Here is a 20717-nt window from a genome sequence, read left to right as displayed (position 1 = left end):
AAATGCAGTCTGGAATCTGCTGGCATCATGGCACAACATCAACATCGCTCTAATCACAGTCAGAAGACAGTTGAAGAAACTTGAGTGGACTTATGGAAATGCTCGGTAAGATATGTTTTATATATATATATTTTAATTATGAGAACATTTCTGTAGATTCGACCCAATGATTCGTCTGACAAAGAACTTTGCGTTCTGCAGGCCCAGGCATTGATCAAAGCTGGCGAGACATTCAATAACGTCATTTTAACAGACGAATCAACCATGGCCCTTGAGCAATTGCATCAAAATTGCTACAGAACAAAAGGAAGAAGATTAACGAAGGCATAAAGATGTTGATGAAGAAATGCTGCTTTGAGTTAGAAATGTAACACTTTGGAGTAATTAAGCATCGAATACATTGCAAGTTGAGGGATTTTCACAACAGTAGCCGGGCTATAAAAAGTATTGTGTCCTGCTAATAGGAAACATTTGCATGATGGGCTACATTCTTTATTGTAACCACAATGTCATACATAATTTGTCTGCCTAGAATGCCAGCATCCCAGAGTCGCCTCTTCACTGTTGACGTTGAGACTGGTGTTTTGCGGGTACTATTTAATGAAGCTGCCAGTTGAGGACTTGTGAGGCGTCTGTTTCTCAAACTAGACACTCTAATGTACATGTCCTCTTGCTCAATTGTGCACCAGGGCCTCCTACTCTTTCTATTCTGGTTAGGGCCAGTTTGCGCTGTTCTGTGAAGGGAATAGTACACAGCGTTGTACCGGATCTTCAGTTCCTTGGCAATTTCTCACATGGAATAGCCTTCATTTCTCAGAACAAGAATAGATTGACGAGTTTCAGAAGAAAATGCTTTGTTTCAGCCCGTTTTGAGCCTGTAATCGAACCCACAAATGCTGACGCTCCAGATGCTCAACTAGTCTAAAGAAGGCCAGCTTTATTGCTTCTTAAACAACCGTTTTCAGCTGTGACATAATTGCAAAAGGGTTTTCTAATGATGAATTAGCCTTTTAAAATTATAAACTTGGATTAGCTAACACAACGTGCCATTAGAACACAGGAATATTGGTTGCTGATAATGGGCCTCTGTACACATATGTAGATATTCCATAAAAAATCAGCCGTTTCCAGCTACAATAGTCATTTACAACATTAACTATGTCTACACTGTATTTCTGATCAATTTGATGTTATTTTAATGGACAAAAAAATTGCTTTTCTTTCAAAAACTAGAACATTTCTAAGTGACCACCAAACGTTTTAACTGTAGTGTATGTAGTATGGCTTTTTATTCTGGCTTGGCTTTCCCATTGATTTTACCCATGCATTGCTTCTCTATAGGTCATGGTTTATGTGTAATGGGTGCAGGATAGTTGGCCATAAGGATACCCATAAGGTTTACCCATAAGGTTAATGGTTGCTCATAAAGCTATGAGTGGGAAGGCCCCCTCCACCTGGCCTCAGTATATTTAGTACTTTTATGGTCCAGCTGGACAACCTCTAACCCCAAGGGTCACTGGCACTCACTGCTCTAAACCCCCATGTCTATTAATCTATATATTCTCCCTTTACCTCTATCTCCTCATTCTCTCTAGCTCTCATTCTCACACATGCACACACCTGTCTCTCTTTCTAAATATCTCTACTCTCTCTCTCTCTCTCTCTTTCGCTCGCACACCTCTTTCTCTGTCTCTTTCTCTCTGCGCCCCCTCCCTCTTCATGTCCTCTATCACTCTCTCTCTCTATCTCTCGCTGTTTTCGTAACACTAGCCTTTATTAACTCTGTCTCTCTCTGACATACAGATCTGTTCCAACCCAACAGTGTTTAGCAGTGCTGTTCTCCAGGCCCCTGTGTTTGGCATTGAGATAAATGTTTGCCTTTGTGGTCGGACTAAAGATAGCCCAACGTTAATTAGTGTCCGTTATAGTGGCATCCTGTAGTATTACTGGTCATGAGGCTCTGTGTATGGTAGTCCTGTAAGATGTCATGCTTATCATATGCTACACTGCTTGGATTTGTCCTGAATGATACACCTACAGTATGATATGCATGACAAGTCCTATGTTTCTACTGAATGCGATATCTTGTATTTTTATGTCTTCTAAATTCTTTAGAAGTTTAGTCTTCAAGGGCTACAACGTCAGATGGGTTTAATTTCTCTACAGCACTTTAAATGATACAGGTCATTAGAGAACACTCATTGGAGAGTCTTATAACCTTGTTGCCCAGTTCTGAGAGAGCAATGCTATTCGTTTTTTTAAAGGCATGGAGCAGTCCCACTCCTTGTATTTTCTGTTTATTGGATAGGATAGATAGAGAGGAAAGATAGAGGGGAGTTGTGCTGAAATATTAGGGTGCCAGAATCAAACCCACGCTGCAGCAGTGTGTGTGTCAGAGACAGCAGCTTAGACCGCTGAACAACCCTAGGCCACAGCAATTCAGTTTATAAGTCAAGACAAGAAGCACCAGCAGCAGGCGCCACTGAGCCCCTCAAGGGGCAGGTCTGGCTGGGGCTGTGGAGCCTACAGTTAGTTCAAGCAATTTATAGATCTCCATATTAACTGTATGGTATTCTGGATGCATGTGGAACCTGAGATGGCGTGTTAACTGTCTGCATTGCTGCACTATATAAATCACTGAATTTGTGTGTGTGGGGGGGGGCATGGGTGTGTGTTTGTCTGTGTGTTGACAGATGAAAAACAGTATAACCTGACACAGTTTGCTAGTGGTTGTACTTAATCTTGCCTGGAATCTCCATCAGAAGCAGTAGGACAGATTCATGTGGGATCTATCAGAAGGTCACAGCTCTGTGTGTGTTTTTATTTTGTATTTTATTTAACCTTTATTTAACTAGGCAAGTCAGTTAAGAACAAATTCTTATTTACAATGACGGCATACAACGGCCAAACCCTAACCTGGACGACGCTGGGCTAATTGTGCGCTGCCCTATGGGACTCCCAATCACGACCGGTTGTGATACAGCCTGGAATCGAACCAGGGTCTGTAGTGACGCCTCTAGCACTAAGATGCAGTGTGTGTGTGTTGGATACGCTGAGTCTGAGCATGAAAGCTGTCTGACCATGTTTTGTGCATGCATGCATGGACTAGGGTTTATATCTTCCACAAATACTAAAATGCAGGGATTTGATATAATTTGTGGTGTGAAATAAGATGTGTATTTTAATTTTTTTTACCCCAATTTCATGGTATCCAATTGTTAGTAGTTACTGTCTTGTCTCATCGCTACAACTCCCAAACGGGCTCGGGAGAGACGAAGGTTGAGAGCCATGCGTCCTCCGAAACACAACCCAACCAAGCCGCACTGCTTCTTAACACAGCCGCACATCCAACCCAGAAGCCAGCCGCACCAATGTGTCGGAGGAAACACTGTACACCTAGCGACCTGGTCAGCGCGCATTGCGCCCGGCCCGCCACCGGAGTCGCTAGTGCGCAATGAGACAAGGATATCACTACCGGCCAAACCCTCCCTAACCCGGACGACGCTGGGCCAATTGTGCGTCGCCCCATGGACCTCCCGGTCGCGGCCAGCTGCGCCAGAGCCTGGGCTCGAACCCAGAGTCTCTGGAGGCACAGCTAGCACTGCAATGCAGTGCCTTAGACCACTGCGCCATCTGGGAAATAAGACGTGTTTTGATACCGCATGTCTGTGGTTAAAGATGCACTCCACGATCATAAGAACAACAAATTCGTAACATATAGTACAAATTGGATTTGTAACATATCATACGAAATGGATGTAGTACACAATTTGAAGACGTAGTACACAAAAAACAGGGACCGCTTTTGGCTGGTGAGCACCAGAACCAAAACTACTGGCTGAAATTATACAGAAGTTTGATAGGGCATCTTTAAAGACGTCCTCCTGTGATTTTTTTAACTTTTCCTGTTGAAGTGATATCCCAGGGCGGCAGGTAGCTTAGCGGTTAAGTGCGTTCGGCCAGTAACCGAAAGGTTGCTGGTTTGAATCCTCAAGCTGGAAAGGTGGGAAATCTGCTGTTCTGGCCTTGAGCAGTGCAGTTCACCCCCATAACTGCTCCCTGGGTGCTGATGATGTCGATTAAAGCAGACCTCCGTTAAATACGGAAGACACATTTCAGTTGAATGCATTCAGTTGTGCAACTAGGTATCCCCTTTCTCTAAATATAGTAAATTACACACATTAAAGCGTAGAAAAATATTGCAAACTTCAAGGAGTAGGGCATTCAGTGAGTTGGTTTGATGGGAAGTCATGATGTCATCGGCCTCCCCCTTGCTTGAGGAACATTAGAGGAGCAATAGAGAACAAAAGAGGAAAGGCCCACCCCCACTGTCATGACATACCTGGACCACCTATTGAGATGTGCCTTTGTTAAGTCAGGTGTTAAATGAGGTGAAAAGGAGACTGGCGTGCCACTTTAAGTGAGGTGTTGATATGCCACAGCTATTTGATGCTGATGGTTGAGATCGCCACTCTTGGTTAGGAAAGGCCTACTAGTCTGCACTGACATCATCAGATATGAACTTCAAATTTAGCCTGTGTGATTCTGTGGTAAGAGTGTGTATCGTTTCCACTGAATCCGTTGACTGACGTTAGACTAAACGTTTTGATGCATGGGCACAGAAATCTGAGTGACACTCCACGGCAGTGGCGCACTAGGTGACAGAAATACACGGTGGTCACTACAGGATGAGGTCTCGGGCACCACAGGCACCTGTCTCTGGCTACGTCCCAAATGGCACCCTATTCTCTATATAGTGCACTACTTTTGACCAGGGCCCGATGGCACCCTATTTCCTTTATAACTGGTGAAAAGTAGTGCATTGCATAGGGAAGAGGGTGCAATTTGGGACACAACTCACTCCTGTCACTAGAGAGATTTCAACAGTTGTATCAAACACGCAGCACCTGATTCAGTTTCTTGTAAAGAGGACATTCACTTCTACAGACCATTTAAAGGGAGATTAATTCCATAAACATTCGGTGAGCTGTAGTGCCCAGTGACCCACCCTGAACTATTCACCTCAAGCACTATTCAGTAACACACAAATAAGCGCGTACGCAGACACAAACACACACACACACACACACACACTTGGTGCAGATAACTTAAACCAGAGAGGTTAAGACTGAGGCTCTAATAACCTACCTGTGGTCTTATATAGATGGGCTAGCCTGTCGTTACAGACTAATGTTCAGAACAGGTAAGCTGTCCTAGAGCTCTAATAACCTTCCTGTGGTATAATATAGACGGCTAGCCTGTCCTTACAGACTGATGTTCAGAACAGGTAAGCTGTCCTAGAGCTCTAATAACCTTCCTGTGGTATAATATAGACGGCTAGCCTGTCCTTACAGACTGATGTTCAGAACAGGTAAGCTGTCCTAGAGCTCTAATAACCTTCCTGTGGTATAATATAGACGGCTAGCCTGTCCTTACAGACTGATGTTCAGAACAGGTAAGCTGTCCTGGAGTTTGGCTTTATCTTAACTCTTTCACTGTTATTCTGGAACAAACTGATCATCATGTACTTGTTTATTCTCTTTCAAGGAAACGTTTTGTTGGTTGTTTGAAGTAGTAGGTGTGTTTTCTTCCACTACCTAGCCTACTACCGGATTTAGTCTGTTATTCCCTCACTGTGTGCGTCTCAAATGGCACCCTCTTCCCTACATAGTGCACTACTTTGACCAGAGTCCTATGGTCCCTGGTCATAAGTAATACCCTATGTACAGAAGAGGGTGCCATTTGAGACGCACCTGTGTCTCGTGGTGTCACAGCATTGTGTCAACTCTACAGCAGCCTAATTGCCAGGCTTTAGGGGATAGAGTCATCTGTAGGCCTTTATTTGTTTAGTCATTTGTGATGGGAGCTTATAAGTGTGTTTGTGAGACACAGATCAGGGTGTCCCTAAACGTCCCCTGTTAGAGGACGTTGGGAGTTAAATAACTAAAACAAGGAAGAATCCCAGGTGCTGTCCACATGACCTTATGATAGGCCTGAATTGTATGCATCTCAGCAGGGTCATGCATAAGCCATAATAACAATGAGGACTGTTTCAAAACGTCAGACACTCTTTGAGAATGGACATGGGATCGTGTTTATATCCTGATGAATCTTCAGTAGTTTCCTCACCACCATACTAGACTGATCCCAGATCTGTCTGTCATGTCATCTCCTTGTCACTCATTGTCATTCGTTCAGACATCACAAACAGGTCTGGAATCAGGCTATCAACATACACCTATCCGAAGTTGATTTTATCCCCCATTGTGAGTATTGTTCCTCCCAATATAACATCCCCAAAATTCATTCAAAGTTTTTAACTTTTGACTGCCATTTTTGCAGTGGTAGTGTAGCTGCTGTTCTTTTCAAAGGACCCTGCACGAGCTATGTGATGTCTGTAGCACTTATCTTGCTTTTACTCACAGGGTAGTTTGCCAACTTTACTCAAGTCTTCCAAATGTCTGAGTTTGACAGGTGTTGCTCGCGGTTTGAGCAAGCACACAATAACTGATTCGATAAATTGCACGAAGTGCTGCGCAAAGACTATATGTATAGGACCTACATGTATCGACTTTGCGAATTAATTGAAAATCGCAAAATGTATCTTAAAAAAGATTTCGCCTCTGGAATAACGGACATTCAACGTTCTCTAGTAATACTAGTCCCGTGCAAATAGCGATATAGCCTTAATTATAACTCCTGCAGAATTAATAATTTATTTCAGTAAAATTAAACACCAAATGTAGGCAAAATTTGGACTTGGGAACAGGAGTGGAGAAATATGTTTTCTTTATTTCTGCATCTTGAGAGAATGAAATGCTCAGTTAGATACCATCTGTAAAGGTGCTGTCTTCATCATAGAAGTATAATAAAAGCTGATCGTATTTCAAACACATAAAATATGCATCGAAGCCGAACTGAAATATTATCAGAAACACATTGGGTCGTTTTCACTGCTTTATTTTTCCTTACAACCTGTCAAGCGTCATTTGGACATTTTGCACAGAAACTCTTTCCCGTTTTTTTTTTTGTTGCTTTATTGCATTTTCTCCCCAGTTCCTAAACATCTTTACTCCACGAAAGATGACAGAGAGAACTTGACTGTCAATTAGATTGAATTATTCATTCTATCGATCTATTACATTATTCTGTTGAGCAAGGGTTTATTTAGCCTTCTAGGGCAACATATAACAACAAAAGAGAAGCTACGTGTATCTAATTCTAGACAAGATGAGTAACAAATAACCTACCAAAATGTTGGAAATTATAAGCAGAAACATATCTAAATCAGGCAACAACTAAAAATCCTGAACCCCCTGTCAAAAAATAGTTCTGCAGTCTGTGGCCTATAGCGCATTTTATTTGCTGGTTATGGTTGGGTGCGGGCGTCATATTTTCACTTTATCACGTGTAGTCGGCCGGTTGCAGATGGGTTATTAGCAATTGCGGGCAGGGTGCGGGTGAACAAACAGTTGATCCGCGAACCAGTAATGTGGATATGCTGTGCTTTAGTCCGAGGGTTTTGTTAATGTACGCAGTCTGCACAAATTCTAAGAGGAACGCACCTCCTGCCCCCCTAACGATAAAGGGTAAGGGGATCATGTACAATATTCTGACCATCGTCTTTGAAAGGTATAATGGACGAACCAGGCCATCTTGACCCAGAAGACTGACAGAGGCTCATTCATGCATCATGTCCAACAAGGTGTACCAATACATATCACACTCTTGTACAGGACTCCCTCTAGTGGACATGTCCGTGGATACACATCTTGAAATGACACTGTAGGGGGTTGTCGTCACAAATATCAAGGAAAGAGGTACATTTTCAAGTTAAACACATCTGTCTCTCTATACTGTGTGTGGTATGTGTTTAATAGTCAGAGTAAGAATGTGGAACATATCAGAAATGACAGGTTTGGAACATCTTCATTCCAGCTTGATCATTCCGCACGCTAGCAAACCACAACTGACATGTTCATGGGTTATGATTGATTTTGTTTGGCCTCCTCTGGCCTGGCCTCCCTTGTCTCTCACTCGTCTCGCTCTCTCTCTACCTCCCTCTCTCCCCTCCCCTTCTCTCTCTCTCTCTCTCTACCTCCCTCCTAACTCTCCCCTCCTCTCTCCCTCCTCTCCCCCTTATCTACTGCGTGTCTGTGTTGAGTCCTAATTCCTGAAGAGGGCTGACAGTCTAAAACCTTTGGGTCTACAGTGAGACTATTGGAGAGCTCCGGTACTGTGGGAGAGCAAGAGTGACCTCAGCTGAGAGAGAGAGGGGAGGAAAGGGAGGGTGGGGCGAGGCATTGATAGAGAGAATCAGCCATCTTTGTTCTCCATTGGTTGCCATAGGTTACCTCCTTAGGAGTGACTGATAAGAAAGAAAAGGGTGGAGACCGAAACAGGACAGAGACAGAAACTCACATGCCGCCTATGTGTGGGTGTACAAGGAGGCAGGAATGTACTTGAGGGGACAAAAGTCACCTGGCTGCACAGTAATGGTGGGTTCTTTCAAGGTGTGGCTGGCAATGGCGTCTGTCTATTCTGACTGCTATGAAGTTGTGTATGTGTTAATCATTAAAAAGTCAAGACCCACACTACAAAACGTAGAAGCTCACCATTTCACATATGCTGATGATGAGGTGGTCCTGGAGATAATGAATATAAGGTTGAACATTTTGGAATGTCCCTTTAAAAACTCAACCTGGGTGTCAAGTGTTCCCTGGGCCATATTCAGGAAAGAGGCTCCTGTTTGGATAATCTGTATCAGAGACTGAAGAGGAAATGACGCATGTCACTCGCTCCTTATTTCTGGTTCAATTAACTAAGCAGACCAGACCCTGATGCTAATCCAAGACAGGTCATCCGTGATACAAGTCAGTATTTGACGTTCATCCACGTCTCAGAATGTCGAGAGATGACATGGAAACCGGCCACTGGGGCGACAGTGAGCGCTGTTACCTTCAAGTAGGCTTTGGCTTTGTTAAGGTATTGTGGGCAGGGATGGCTTTTGGGTGTAAGCATCTGCCTCTGGTTACAAAGGTTGCATGTTCTAATCCAGGGATATAATTTTTTTTAGATTACCTCAACCATTCAGAGTTAATGCCTAATCTTAAGAATTTGGAGTTAATACCTAAACTTAACCTTGGAAGGATAAAGAGAAGTAACCTAACACTTAGGAATTTGACGTTTGGAACACCTTCGAAATTTGACGTTTGAGAAACATGGATGAAAGTCTAAATCTGACGTGAGACTGTGAGAGCTTGTTGGCTAATGCATTAGTGCCAATGATTTATGTATAAACTGGATGACAGACAAGGGGCGCTGTGTTAAGTATCTGAATCATGTTCTATGCATGTGTTATTTTACACACACATTCACGTTTCTCTTTTTACTCACCTTCTTCTGAACCCTCAACCAATTTGATTGATATGATGATGTAGCCTATGTCTCTGCCTCATATTTCTGAACAGCTGCGATTTCAACGAACGTTCCAAAAATGTATATGAAGGCTCCAACCTTCTCGGTTTGTTGTAATGGATATTGCCGTAACACAAGCAAGACTCAGTCTACACATTGCATTGCGGCAAAACAATTAGGGTTCTGTGTGATGTAATCTTTATAGTTATGCTGCCATAAAGCCAGCAGGCTGCCCCCTGTTTAGCCAATGTTTGCAATGATGATGAAAAAATAACCTTAAATCAATATTGACTGCCTGTCTGTGTTTTGCTTGTTTGATATGCTGTGTATGCTACATATGTATGATGTGTAGGCTACCGTACACTACATGACCAAAAGTATGTGGACACCTGCTAGTCGAACATCTCATTCCAAAACCATGGGTATTAATATGGAGTTGGCTCCCCCTTTGCTGCTATTAAAGCCTCCACTCTTCTGGGAAGGCTTTCCACTAGATGCAGGCCAGTCAAGTTCTTTGACACTGATCTCGACAAACCATTTCTGTATGGACCTTGCTTTGTGCACAGGGGCGTTGTCATGCTGAAACAGGAAAGGGCCTTCCCCAAACTGCCACAAAGATGGAAGCACAGAATCGTCTAAATGTCATGATTCCTCCTCCACCATTATTCCTCCTCCACCAAACCTTACAGTTTGCACTATGCATTCGGGCAGGTAGCGTTCTCCTGGCAAACCCATGTTCGTCTGTCTGACTGCTAGATGGAGAAGCGTGATTCATCACTCCAGAGAACGCAATTCCACTGCTCCGGAGTCCAATGACGACGAGATTTACACCAATCCCAGCCGATGTTTGGCATTGCGCATGGTGATCTTAGACTTGTGTGCCGCTGCTCGGCCATGGAAACCCATTTAAGGAAGCTTCCGCCTAACAGTTGTTGTGCTGACGCTGCTTCCAGATCCAGTTTGGAACTCAGTAGTGAGTGATGCAACCGAGGACAGATTATTTTTACGCACTACCGCTCATTATTCTGAGTGGTGATGGCCTACATTTTGGACACTTATTGCATGCTTTTTTGGGGGGGTTCTATACTATGCCCTATGTACAATTATAGAAATGACACAATTCTATAACATTAACGTCCTTGAAAAGTACAATGAAGTGCTTGAATAAGTCCCTGAAATTCCTTGAATTTGACATGCCAATGTCTTTATGAACCTGCTTAAAGATGTCGGGCCAATTTGCATATATTCACTTTTATTCCTCTAAGTACATCTAGAAATGTATGAAAATCCTTTTCATTTTTGTTTCAAACCATTATGAAATGTTGATTCCATGTCACACTTTGGCCCCATTATTTATAGATAGATCTATATACATCATTGATTGGTGCCAATGGCAGAGCTACCCGGACCGGAACCTATCCATTTTACGGTCTGAGTGGGACATCTGATTCCACAAATAGCATGCAGTGAACCGTAACCTTTTATGCCTGCGCGTGCTCAAGACAAGGGGTAGGCGTTGGAGAGATTGCACAGGGAGAAATGTTTGGAGAACGGGAGCGATTGGAGAAAAGGAAATAAGGAAGAAAGTGGAGCATATTATTAATAAACATGGAGTGGGGGATTACACAGGTCTTCTAAAAGATCAGGTGAACGAGAAGATAATGGACAAGACAAAAAGGAGAACAGCAGAAATGGTTGAAGAAACATGGAACGAAGGGTTTCACAGAACTTTTGGAAGAACTTGAAGAAATGGAGAGGGACGAGAGTGAAGATGAATTAGATGTGGCGGCAGGTGCTGTGTAGGAGTGTGGAAAGGAAGGTTGGCGTCAACTGCAAAGAGGGATACGTGTTCCAGTAGCTCAGACTTGGAACCTGGCGAGAGTGAGGATGAAGTTCCTGCAGTGAGGACCACCTCGGACCGAGGATGTAAAGGATGATTCTAGGCCAGTTTTTATTTATTTATTTTATTTAACCTCTTAACTAGGCAAGTCAGTTTTCCTTTTCTCCAATTATATTGTACCGTTTCACGAAGAATTTAATGTAGGTAGGCCATGAATGGCCTCACACTCCAGTACAGTAGGTGGCGGTGTATGCACCTTAAATTAGACGCGATCCGCCAACAAAATCCCGAAGAAGAAGAAGAAAAGTGTGACATCTTCATTTATCCATCATCTTTGGCCTATATCTCTGTAAAGTTGATATTCCAGAGGAACACACGTCCAGCAGGTAGTAAGTAGTAGCCTGGTGAGAAATACATGTCATTTATCAATAGGCGAACTGACTTCCGTAAAATTAGCATGTAATTCAGGACAAGCCTGTCCAGTCCCCACCTCGAGAACCAATGGGGGCAGTGGGCTGAAGGCCAAGTCCCCACCCGGTTTTATTGCACAAGTAGAGCAGTGAGTATGATATATAAAAGACGCGCTAAATGATTTGGGATAATGCGGCATATTTACAACGCTTTTTTGTAGTTATCTCAGGAGGAAGGCGTAGTTGCGGTCTTTACTTCTGTTTTGTTTATCTTTCACTGGAACTGCGCATTTTCGATCTTTTCACACAGAGAGAAGCAGAATGGTTGGTGTATATACTTTTTTCTAATCCAAAAAACAACACAAATTGTGTGATTTGACTGCTTAAGTTTTGCTTTCAGCTGTTGAATATCTTTTTAGTTACATTATCCTCTGCTTCCTGGTTGCTCCCGACTAGAATAATGTAGGCTATTTATGGATATTTTGCCTTTTCTATAGCAATTGATATGCGATCACAGAGTGCCGAATTAAAATGTATGATTACATTCTACCATCGCCACTTCACTATTGCCAATGTCATTGAGTAGGATATACAGTGCAAACTAAAGAGAATATGATTAGGAGCAAAACTTTTGACAGACCCCTCAAGATTTTGGTTTACTAGTAAAAGTAAAGATATCTTAATAGAAAATGACTCAAGTAAAAGTAACCCAGTAAAATACTATTGAGTAAAAGTCTAAAAGTATTTGGTTTAAAATATACCTAAGTATCAAAAGTAGAAGTAAAAATACTTTTTTATTCCTTATATTAAGCAAACCAAACGGCACCATTTACTTGTTTTTTATTTACTCCAACATTCAGACATCATTTACAAACCAATCATGTGTTAAGTGTGTCCGCCAGAACAGAGGCAGTAGGGATGACCAGGGATGTTTGGTTGATAAGTGTGTGAATTAGATTATTTTCCTGTCCTGCTAAGCATTCAAAATGTAATGAGTACTTTTGGGTGCCAGGGAAAATGTATGGAGTAAAAAGTAGGAATGTAAAAAATATAAATAGTGAAGTACAGATACTTCTTATGTAGTTTGTTGGGGTATTTTTACCTAAGTACTTTACACCACTGCATATGTCAAACATTGCTTTCATCCGTTCTCCAGACAGACCAGTCATCAGCCATGGCGTCTCTCAGCAGCTCTAACACAGCCTTTGCCTTGGAGCTGTACCGCACTCTGGGTCAGACCAACACAGGGAATATCTTCATCTCCCCATTCAGTATCAGCTCAGCTCTGGCCATGGTCTACCTGGGGGCTAAAAGAGACACAGCCTCTCAGATGGCAAAGGTAATACACAGAGAAAAACACACTTGCATAGAGAGAGCGATATATACACACACACACACACACCCTTATAGTAGGTAACATGAAGCTTTGTACTTGTCTCCAGACATCTGATAACGTGACAGGGTGTGTGTCTATATGTAGAAGACAAACTGATTAGAGCTGCTCAGCTTGTACTTTAGACTGTAGCACAGCAGTATATACCTCTGGGAACACACAGCAACCTAGTAACCACGGAGAGGGCTATAAACCCACAGGTTACTCCCCTCTGCGCCCCAAATCGCACCCTATTCCGTATGTAGTGCACTACTTTTGACCATAGGGCTCTGGGCCCGGTTTCCCAAAAGCATCTTAAGGCTAAGTTCATCATTATAACCATTCTAACAATGAACTTAGCCTTAAGAGGCTTTTGGGAAACTGCCCCTGGTCAAAAGAAGTGCACAATGTAGGAAATAGGGTGCCATTTGGGAAGCACACCCTCAGTCAGTCAGAATCCAAGCAAAGCTGTAAATCCACAGTAGCGTACATGGCATCACGACTGTCTGTTTGTATCTGAAAGGTACTCTGCACTCTTTTACCTTTTATGTACACAGTCCAAGCTTTATTCATTATCATCGCTATAATCATCATCACTATTATCATCAATGTCATCATCATCGTCATTATAATCATCTTTCTTTTCTCTGAATCTTCCCCAGGCTCTGTCATTCAACTTCACCAAAGACATTCACACAGATTTCCAGACACTCAATGCAGATATCAACTCTCCCTCTGCAACTTACATCCTGAAACTGGCCAACCGTCTGTATGGAGAGAAGACCTGCAACTTCCTGACCGTGAGTTTCACTATAAACTATACTTTTCATGCAAGTAACAGTCCCTTTACATGTGTCCTCTTTCATTTTGCTTCGGTATAGCATTGGACAAAATACCTGCAAATCAGACATTTGCTATTATATTATCAATCAATTAATACATTTTACTATTGATTATAAACTGGATGGTTTGAGCCCTGTTTGCTGGTTGTCTGACAGCTGTGGTATTTCAAACCGTATATCACAGTTATGACAAAACATTTATTTTTACTGCTCTAATTACATTGGTAACCAGTTTATAATAGTAATAAGGCACCTCAGGGGTTTGTGGTATATGGCCAATATACCACGGCAAGGGAGGTATCCAGCCACTTAGCGTTGTGTTGTGCATAAGAACAGCCCTTAGCCGTGATATATTGGCCATATACCCCCCCTCGGGATTTAATGCTTAATTATACATCTGCGTACATGAGGCTAGTTAATCTTATGGAACTGTTTCACTCTGCCATAGGAGTTCTTAGAATCCACCCAGACATTCTACTAATCTATACAATCTTATTACATTTACAGGCATACAGGGGTAATAATGACACCCAACGTTCTCTAGTAATACTAGTCCTGTGCGAAAATGGATTTATTGAGACTGACTGTGCTATTACTGTCTGCTGTCTGAATCCACCCAGAAGTTCTACTGTACTTCTCTTTACTTTTATTGAACTGTTTCACTCTGATGTAGGAGTTCTTAGAATCCACCCAGAAGTTCTACCGTGCAGATATGAAGGCAGTGGACTTCCTCGGAGCAGCAGAGGAGACCAGAGGACAGATCAACAGCTGGGTGGAGCAGCAGACAGAAAGTATCATCATTTACTATATCAATCAGTTAACCATTCACATGTATTATCCCAGTTGGGAAATGTGTAGTGCAATACATTGGGGGGGACAACAAAAATACAACAACACACACATTAGATTGAAAAACAGCAACTATCAGATCTGTAATCAGGATCAGCTAACATGGAACTGAACATGTGATGAATAAATCTGTCTATGCCTACCGACAGCATTAATGCCAGATGGGACCTCTGGTTTCAGAGCTGCTTTTGGTTTCGTTTGTTTAATTGTGTGTGTGTGTGTGTGTGTGTGTGTGCGCACGTGTGTGCGTTTACAGATAAAATCAAAGATCTGCTGAAGCAAGGGACAGTCAGTGGTATGACAAGGCTGGCTCTAGTCAATGCCATCTACTTCAAAGGAAACTGGCTGAACAGATTTGACCAGAAAGACACCAAAGAGATGACCTTCAAACTAAACCAGGTGGATATTGGCAGTAATATTTAGATAGATATTTATTCTCAGTAATGAAATAATGGAATTATAATATAAGGATTTACTATATACTAAACTGCTAGAAGATATGGTGCTATTTAAAACCAAAAAGGGTTCAAAGGCTCGCTTCACATGGGCCTTCTTTTTAGCAGTGTTACAGGCACAAGTTTGACACATTTATGCGTCATCCAAGAGACAAACTTTCAAGTTATACTGTATAGGCCTATTGGGAGTTATATTGTTCAGATGAACTCATTCTCCTTGTCTATAATAATCTGATTTTTCAGAGTGAGAGCAAGCCAGTTCAGATGATGCACCAGATGAAGAAGTTCCCCTTTAACTACGTCCCAGACTATAACCTCCAGATCGTGGAGCTTCCCTATGTGGACCAGGAGCTCAGTATGTTTGTCCTGCTGCCTGAGGAGGCCACTGACGGATCTGATCCTCTAGTGAAGGTATACTGTACACAGCCTCCTATAACTGCATAGTTGATTGATGCGTGGGGTGTTTGCCTTTCACACCAGCGACCAGGGTTCGCTTCCCTGTCCCTCTGTTCCCTACACTAAAAGACATTGGTTTCCTTACTCTGTAAGCAGCCGATGGACAAGGTATGACAGCAATCCATGCTTTGGTTTTGTATCCAAATGCTAACATTTTAGAATTTGTGGCCCAAAATCAATGCAAGTCAGCATTTTTTGCGCATCATTTGCCACTAGGTGGTATACTTGGGTCAGGCCCGGGTAGGCTGCTGAAAACACAACTACAGTATCATTTATCATCTGATGTATGGAGTGTTATCAATGCTACTTATTCTATATACTGACTGTGTTTTAACTGTGTTTCAACGCTACTCTTTTTCACTATACTGACTGTGTTTTAACTCTGTGTACCATTTAGCTGGAGAGTGAGCTGACCATGGAGAAACTGGATGAGTGGACCACCAGGTCCAACATGGACACGGGCACGGACATCATAGTTCATCTGCCCAAGTTCAAACTGGAGGAGGACTACGAGCTGAATGATCCCCTGGTCCAGATGGGCATGAAGGATGTGTTCGTCGGGGGTTTGGCCGACCTGTCTGGGATGAATGGGAAGGGGGGTCTCTTCCTGTCTACGGTGGCCCATAAGGCCTTTGTGGAGGTGAACGAGGAGGGGACGGAGGCTGCAGCCGCCACTGCTGGGATGATAGCGTTCTGTATGTTCCGAGAGGAACACTTCACGGCTGACCACCCCTTCCTCTTCTTCATCAGGCACAATAAGACCAAAAGCATCCTCTTCCTTGGGAGGTTCTCCTCTCCTCAGTAGAATAATAGTTAAAATGTGTAGAGAGGATTTAACATCATCTACAACATTTATTTGACAGGGACATTTAACATCAATCAACATTTCTGTAAATGTGTCAAATTTAGCCAGGTAGCTAGTTCCATCAGCACTTGATTTAATCCACTATAAAACCAAATAAAGGAAAATGTCTAAATTACTTGTCTGTTTGGACAGTATCATTGTGTGTGACCTTAGTTCCCTTAAACATTGTTATGATTCTGAGATTCAACTAACAAATTGGTCACCACTCTACTTTTTTTTATTTTGGCGGGGGGGTTTAAGATAATAGGGGCTGGAGAAATGTAGTAAAGTAAGTAGCCTTGCACAAGCCTTGACTTGTGTGAGCCGGAATGGCTCATAGGCTCATGAGCCTACCTCCTGTTTCTGTGGCATGAGGCAGCTTGATGTACAAGTACACCCCCTGGACCGGACCAATGATGTGTATAAACCCTGTATTGCTGATGCTGTGTATTGGCCAATGAGAGGCTTTGAAGCCACCGATTGGCCGTATTGACACTCCTCAGAAGAAGCAGTCCTCCATAGGATTTAATGAAATTCTACAGTATTTAATTTAAATGTTTCAAAGACAAGATTTAATGTAAGTATTTGGTTGTTGTGGGGACAGTAACAAAACTTTATAAAATTATACTTTAACAAAAATGTTTTTATATATTTATTTTATGTTTGTTTAGCTCACATAATATAAACAAGATGCATGAAGGTGTCAGTAATAGAATAAACGTGTCAAAAACAAATTTAGACATTCATAAATTAATTGTATAGCTTCCAAAATATTGTTTACAATGGTGGAGGGAGTGCCAAAATCTAGTATATATATATAAATCATTGGACCGGATGCGAGTCTATCGCAGGGGATTACCCCCAATCTATCTACTTAATGCTGAGTGCCAAGTAGAGACGCACCGGGTACCACTTTTACAGTCTTTGGAATGACTTGGCTGGGAATCGATCCCCCAACCTTTCAATCTCAGGGTAGCCACACACAACACAAGGCCACTGAAATGGTTGAAGGTGAAAAGCTTCAAGTTCCTCTGCGTACACATCTCTGACTATCTGAAATGGTACCACCCACACAGACAGTGTGGCGAAGAAGGTGCAACAGCGCCTCTTCAACCTCAGGAGGCTAAAGAAATGTGGCTTGGCCCCTAAGACCCTCAAACTTTTACAGATGCACTATGTCGTGTCTTTGGCATCATTAAAATGAAGACTTATTTTATCAAATCAATTCTCTGTAATTATTATTACGTGATTAAACTAATCATGTAAATGTAATTAACTAGGAAGTGAGGGCACCAAGGAAAATCTTCAGATTACAAAGTTATAATTTTCCTAATGTAAGTTTCAGATATTTTAATATCTGATCAATTAGTCTTCTAATTAATGAATTATTCTTTAACTCACGTTAGTCTCATTCCAAATGTCGTAAATTGTTGGTTATCTGCACGAACCCAGTCTTCACTATGAATCATCCATACATCAATTATCTGAATGATTTATTTATTAACTAACTAACTAATCACAGAAATGCACAAACAAACAAACTAGATATGGTTACAAGGAAATGATAGGGGATGTGCCCTAGTGGGCTAAACCGGTATGGCGTCTTGATAGACAAAGGTACTGAGAATGGCGCAAAAGACACTACACAGTTGATTTGATTTGATTTGGATCTCTTTTAGTCCCCATTTGGACTAATCTTCCAAGAGTCCTTAAACATTCAAATACAATTTATAATACAAACACATTTTCACATATAACACACTATTACAAACATACATAATATACTAACATAATGACCCAATAAATACTCAATATAAAAAATATTGATTCTTCATCTACTATAGTCCCACAACATTTGTATGTATTATATTTAAATCGTTTTAAAATAATGTTTAAATTTATATATTGAAAGGTTTCTAGTTTGCTCAGTTAATTTATTCCATTTCTTTATTGCTCTAAATCGAAATGTTCTTTTACCTATTTCTCTTTTCTGTCTGGACAACGCATAGATGGTGGACAATCTATTCCTAGTATTTATGGAATGTCTGTCTTACCAACTGAATACCGTTGTGAATAGAACTTGGCCGTTTTAAATTATGTATATTATGAAATAAAATAAGCATGTTTTTTTCAATTATTTTGTCGATTGATGACCAACCATGAACATTGCGCATGACTGCAACAGAAGAACCATATCTCCACCTTAAAACAATCCTTGCTGCTTTGTTCTGTGCATTCTGCAGCCTCCTAACTTCACTTGATGATGCATTTCCCCAGACCACAGAACAGTAGTTCACCTGACTCTCAATTAATGCTTGTGTTATTTGCTGAATAATTTTTCCTGGTAAATATTTAGCTATCCTTCTGATTATGCATGCTGTTTTAATATTGTTTTTTACATAGATGAGTTATTTGAGACGACCATGATAAGCAGTTGTCTAGCTGCACTCCCAATAGTTTGGTTTCTGCCACTTCTTCAATTTGTACTCCGTCCATACTTAATTGTATCCCATGCTGTTTTGGCCTTTTCCTAGTGGAACAGACCAACATAACTTTGGTTTTCTTGGTGTTTAAAACAAGTTTGATCTCGGTGGGGAAGTGATCATTCATTCCAAAATCTGTGTTTCTGAGTTCTTTGCCCATGTTCTTCATCATTTCCTTTTGCTTAAATTTGTCAAAACATGCAATAATAGCCCGTGGCCTATTTCCAGAGGCCTTACCTATTCTATGGACTCTGGAGAAAGTGACATTACGCACAACATCAGTGGGCAGTTTTAGTTTAGTTGACATAAAGTCTCGGACTGTGTCCTCACAGCCTCTGCTGTTGTCATTCTCCGTTATCCCTGAAAATATTAGATTGTTCCGCATTGATCGACACTGTACATCAAGCAAGGTTTCTGTACGTTGTTTGTTCTCCCTTTGCACCACCTCCACCTTGCTAAGAGTAGAGTCTACAGAACCTTTCAGCGCCGTGTTCTCTTTCCTTAGATCATCAATCTGACGTTGGCTGAATTCTAGACTGGTACATAATGCATTGATGTCCTCTCGTAATATATCCAAGATATCAAGTTTGGCAAGCCTTTCATTGATGGATTTTAACAAGTCCACATCCATATCAGTAAACCTCTCCCCACTCTTACTAGGGGATGGTTTGGTTCCATCGTTGATACCTATTGGCCAACCTGGTTTTGTTTTGTTTTGTTGATTGGGTTGGTTGTCCTTAACAATGCTTGAATCCTCCGAAATAATTATAACAATTGAAATGCTAATCCTTTGCACATGAATGCTCACTCATTCGGGAATAATTGCAATCAATATATATATTTACTCCCAGTGTGTCGTCGTGGTCTCTGTTGGAATAGTCCTTTTCTGTTGGAGAGTTCATCGGAGATTCTCTGCATCCCTGGAGTCTTTGGTTAGAATGGATACTTCAGAGTAACATTCAGAAATGTTCATATAGAATAGATGTTTCGGCAGTTGTCGGTCTTCGCATTCAATGGTACAGAATTATTAGCTGCAGACAATTAATTAGTATCGAAGAGTTGCTCTTATTCTGTCGGTATCGATAGTCTCAGAGTTTAACCACGTGGTATGGTTAAGAATTCAGCAACGAGGAATACATGGTCTCTACTCAAACCTTAGCCCTCTCGGTAATCGAGGTAGCTTGGTCTGAAGGGAAATTCCCAAGGTGGGGTTATATCCAGAACAGTAGGAAAGGGCTGTCCCATGACAACAGTTCAATGTCTGTGCTCATGGGGCGGGCCTATGACTTAGTTAAACTCTAAAGGGAATCAGTTTAAAATCACATTACATAATTTCACAAATAGTTTCATCTTTACTCATTCATTTTATACAACAATTAGATGCAAGCCTCACAACTGAGACACTTGTATAAACAGAGTTATGGTAATGTGGCTGTATTGTCTCTCATGAGTTTCACAAACATTAAACGAAATGGACCGTTCATTGCTGGATTCTCCCCTGACCGTGTACACATTCTCCAAAACATGGACATTGTTCAGTTCTCAAGTTCTGTGATGTGGAAGAGGTTCCTTTGTTCTCCTGTAAAACTCTCTCTCTCTATACTGCATGGCCATGTCTCCTCATGGAATTTACGACCTGCGATAACAGAACCTGGGTGGGGGAGAGAGAGAGGGGGGGGATGGTAGAGAGAGGGGGTGGTACTCGCTATCCCCAAAGAGGGCCACGTCATGACAACTATTGAGAGCATC

General features: G+C 41.7%; 1 protein-coding gene across 6 annotated transcripts; it reads left to right on the top strand.

The window, feature by feature from the left end:
- Nucleotides 1–86: 86 nt before the first annotated feature.
- Nucleotides 87–16621, top strand: LOC139541422 (leukocyte elastase inhibitor-like). Of its 6 annotated transcripts, none has more exons than XM_071346066.1 (7): nucleotides 87–105; nucleotides 12824–13006; nucleotides 13702–13839; nucleotides 14555–14672; nucleotides 14987–15129; nucleotides 15429–15596; nucleotides 16039–16621. In XM_071346066.1, exons 2-7 carry the CDS (start codon nucleotides 12842–12844, stop codon nucleotides 16444–16446), a joined length of 1140 nt encoding a protein of 379 aa, XP_071202167.1. In that variant the 5' UTR covers nucleotides 87–105; nucleotides 12824–12841; the 3' UTR covers nucleotides 16447–16621. The 6 variants fall into 6 exon arrangements, with proteins under 6 accessions (XP_071202167.1, XP_071202161.1, XP_071202162.1 ...); XM_071346060.1 differs by lacking the exon at nucleotides 87–105 and adding an exon at nucleotides 11524–11646; XM_071346061.1 differs by lacking the exon at nucleotides 87–105 and adding an exon at nucleotides 11531–11643.
- The last annotated feature ends 4096 nt before the right edge of the window (nucleotides 16622–20717 follow it).

This window comes from Salvelinus alpinus, chromosome 16, assembly GCF_045679555.1.
Source record: "Salvelinus alpinus chromosome 16, SLU_Salpinus.1, whole genome shotgun sequence".
NCBI lineage: Eukaryota > Metazoa > Chordata > Actinopteri > Salmoniformes > Salmonidae > Salvelinus > Salvelinus alpinus.
The sequence above is the reverse complement of the archived record's forward strand: the minus strand, read 5'-3'. Positions and strand labels throughout refer to the sequence as shown.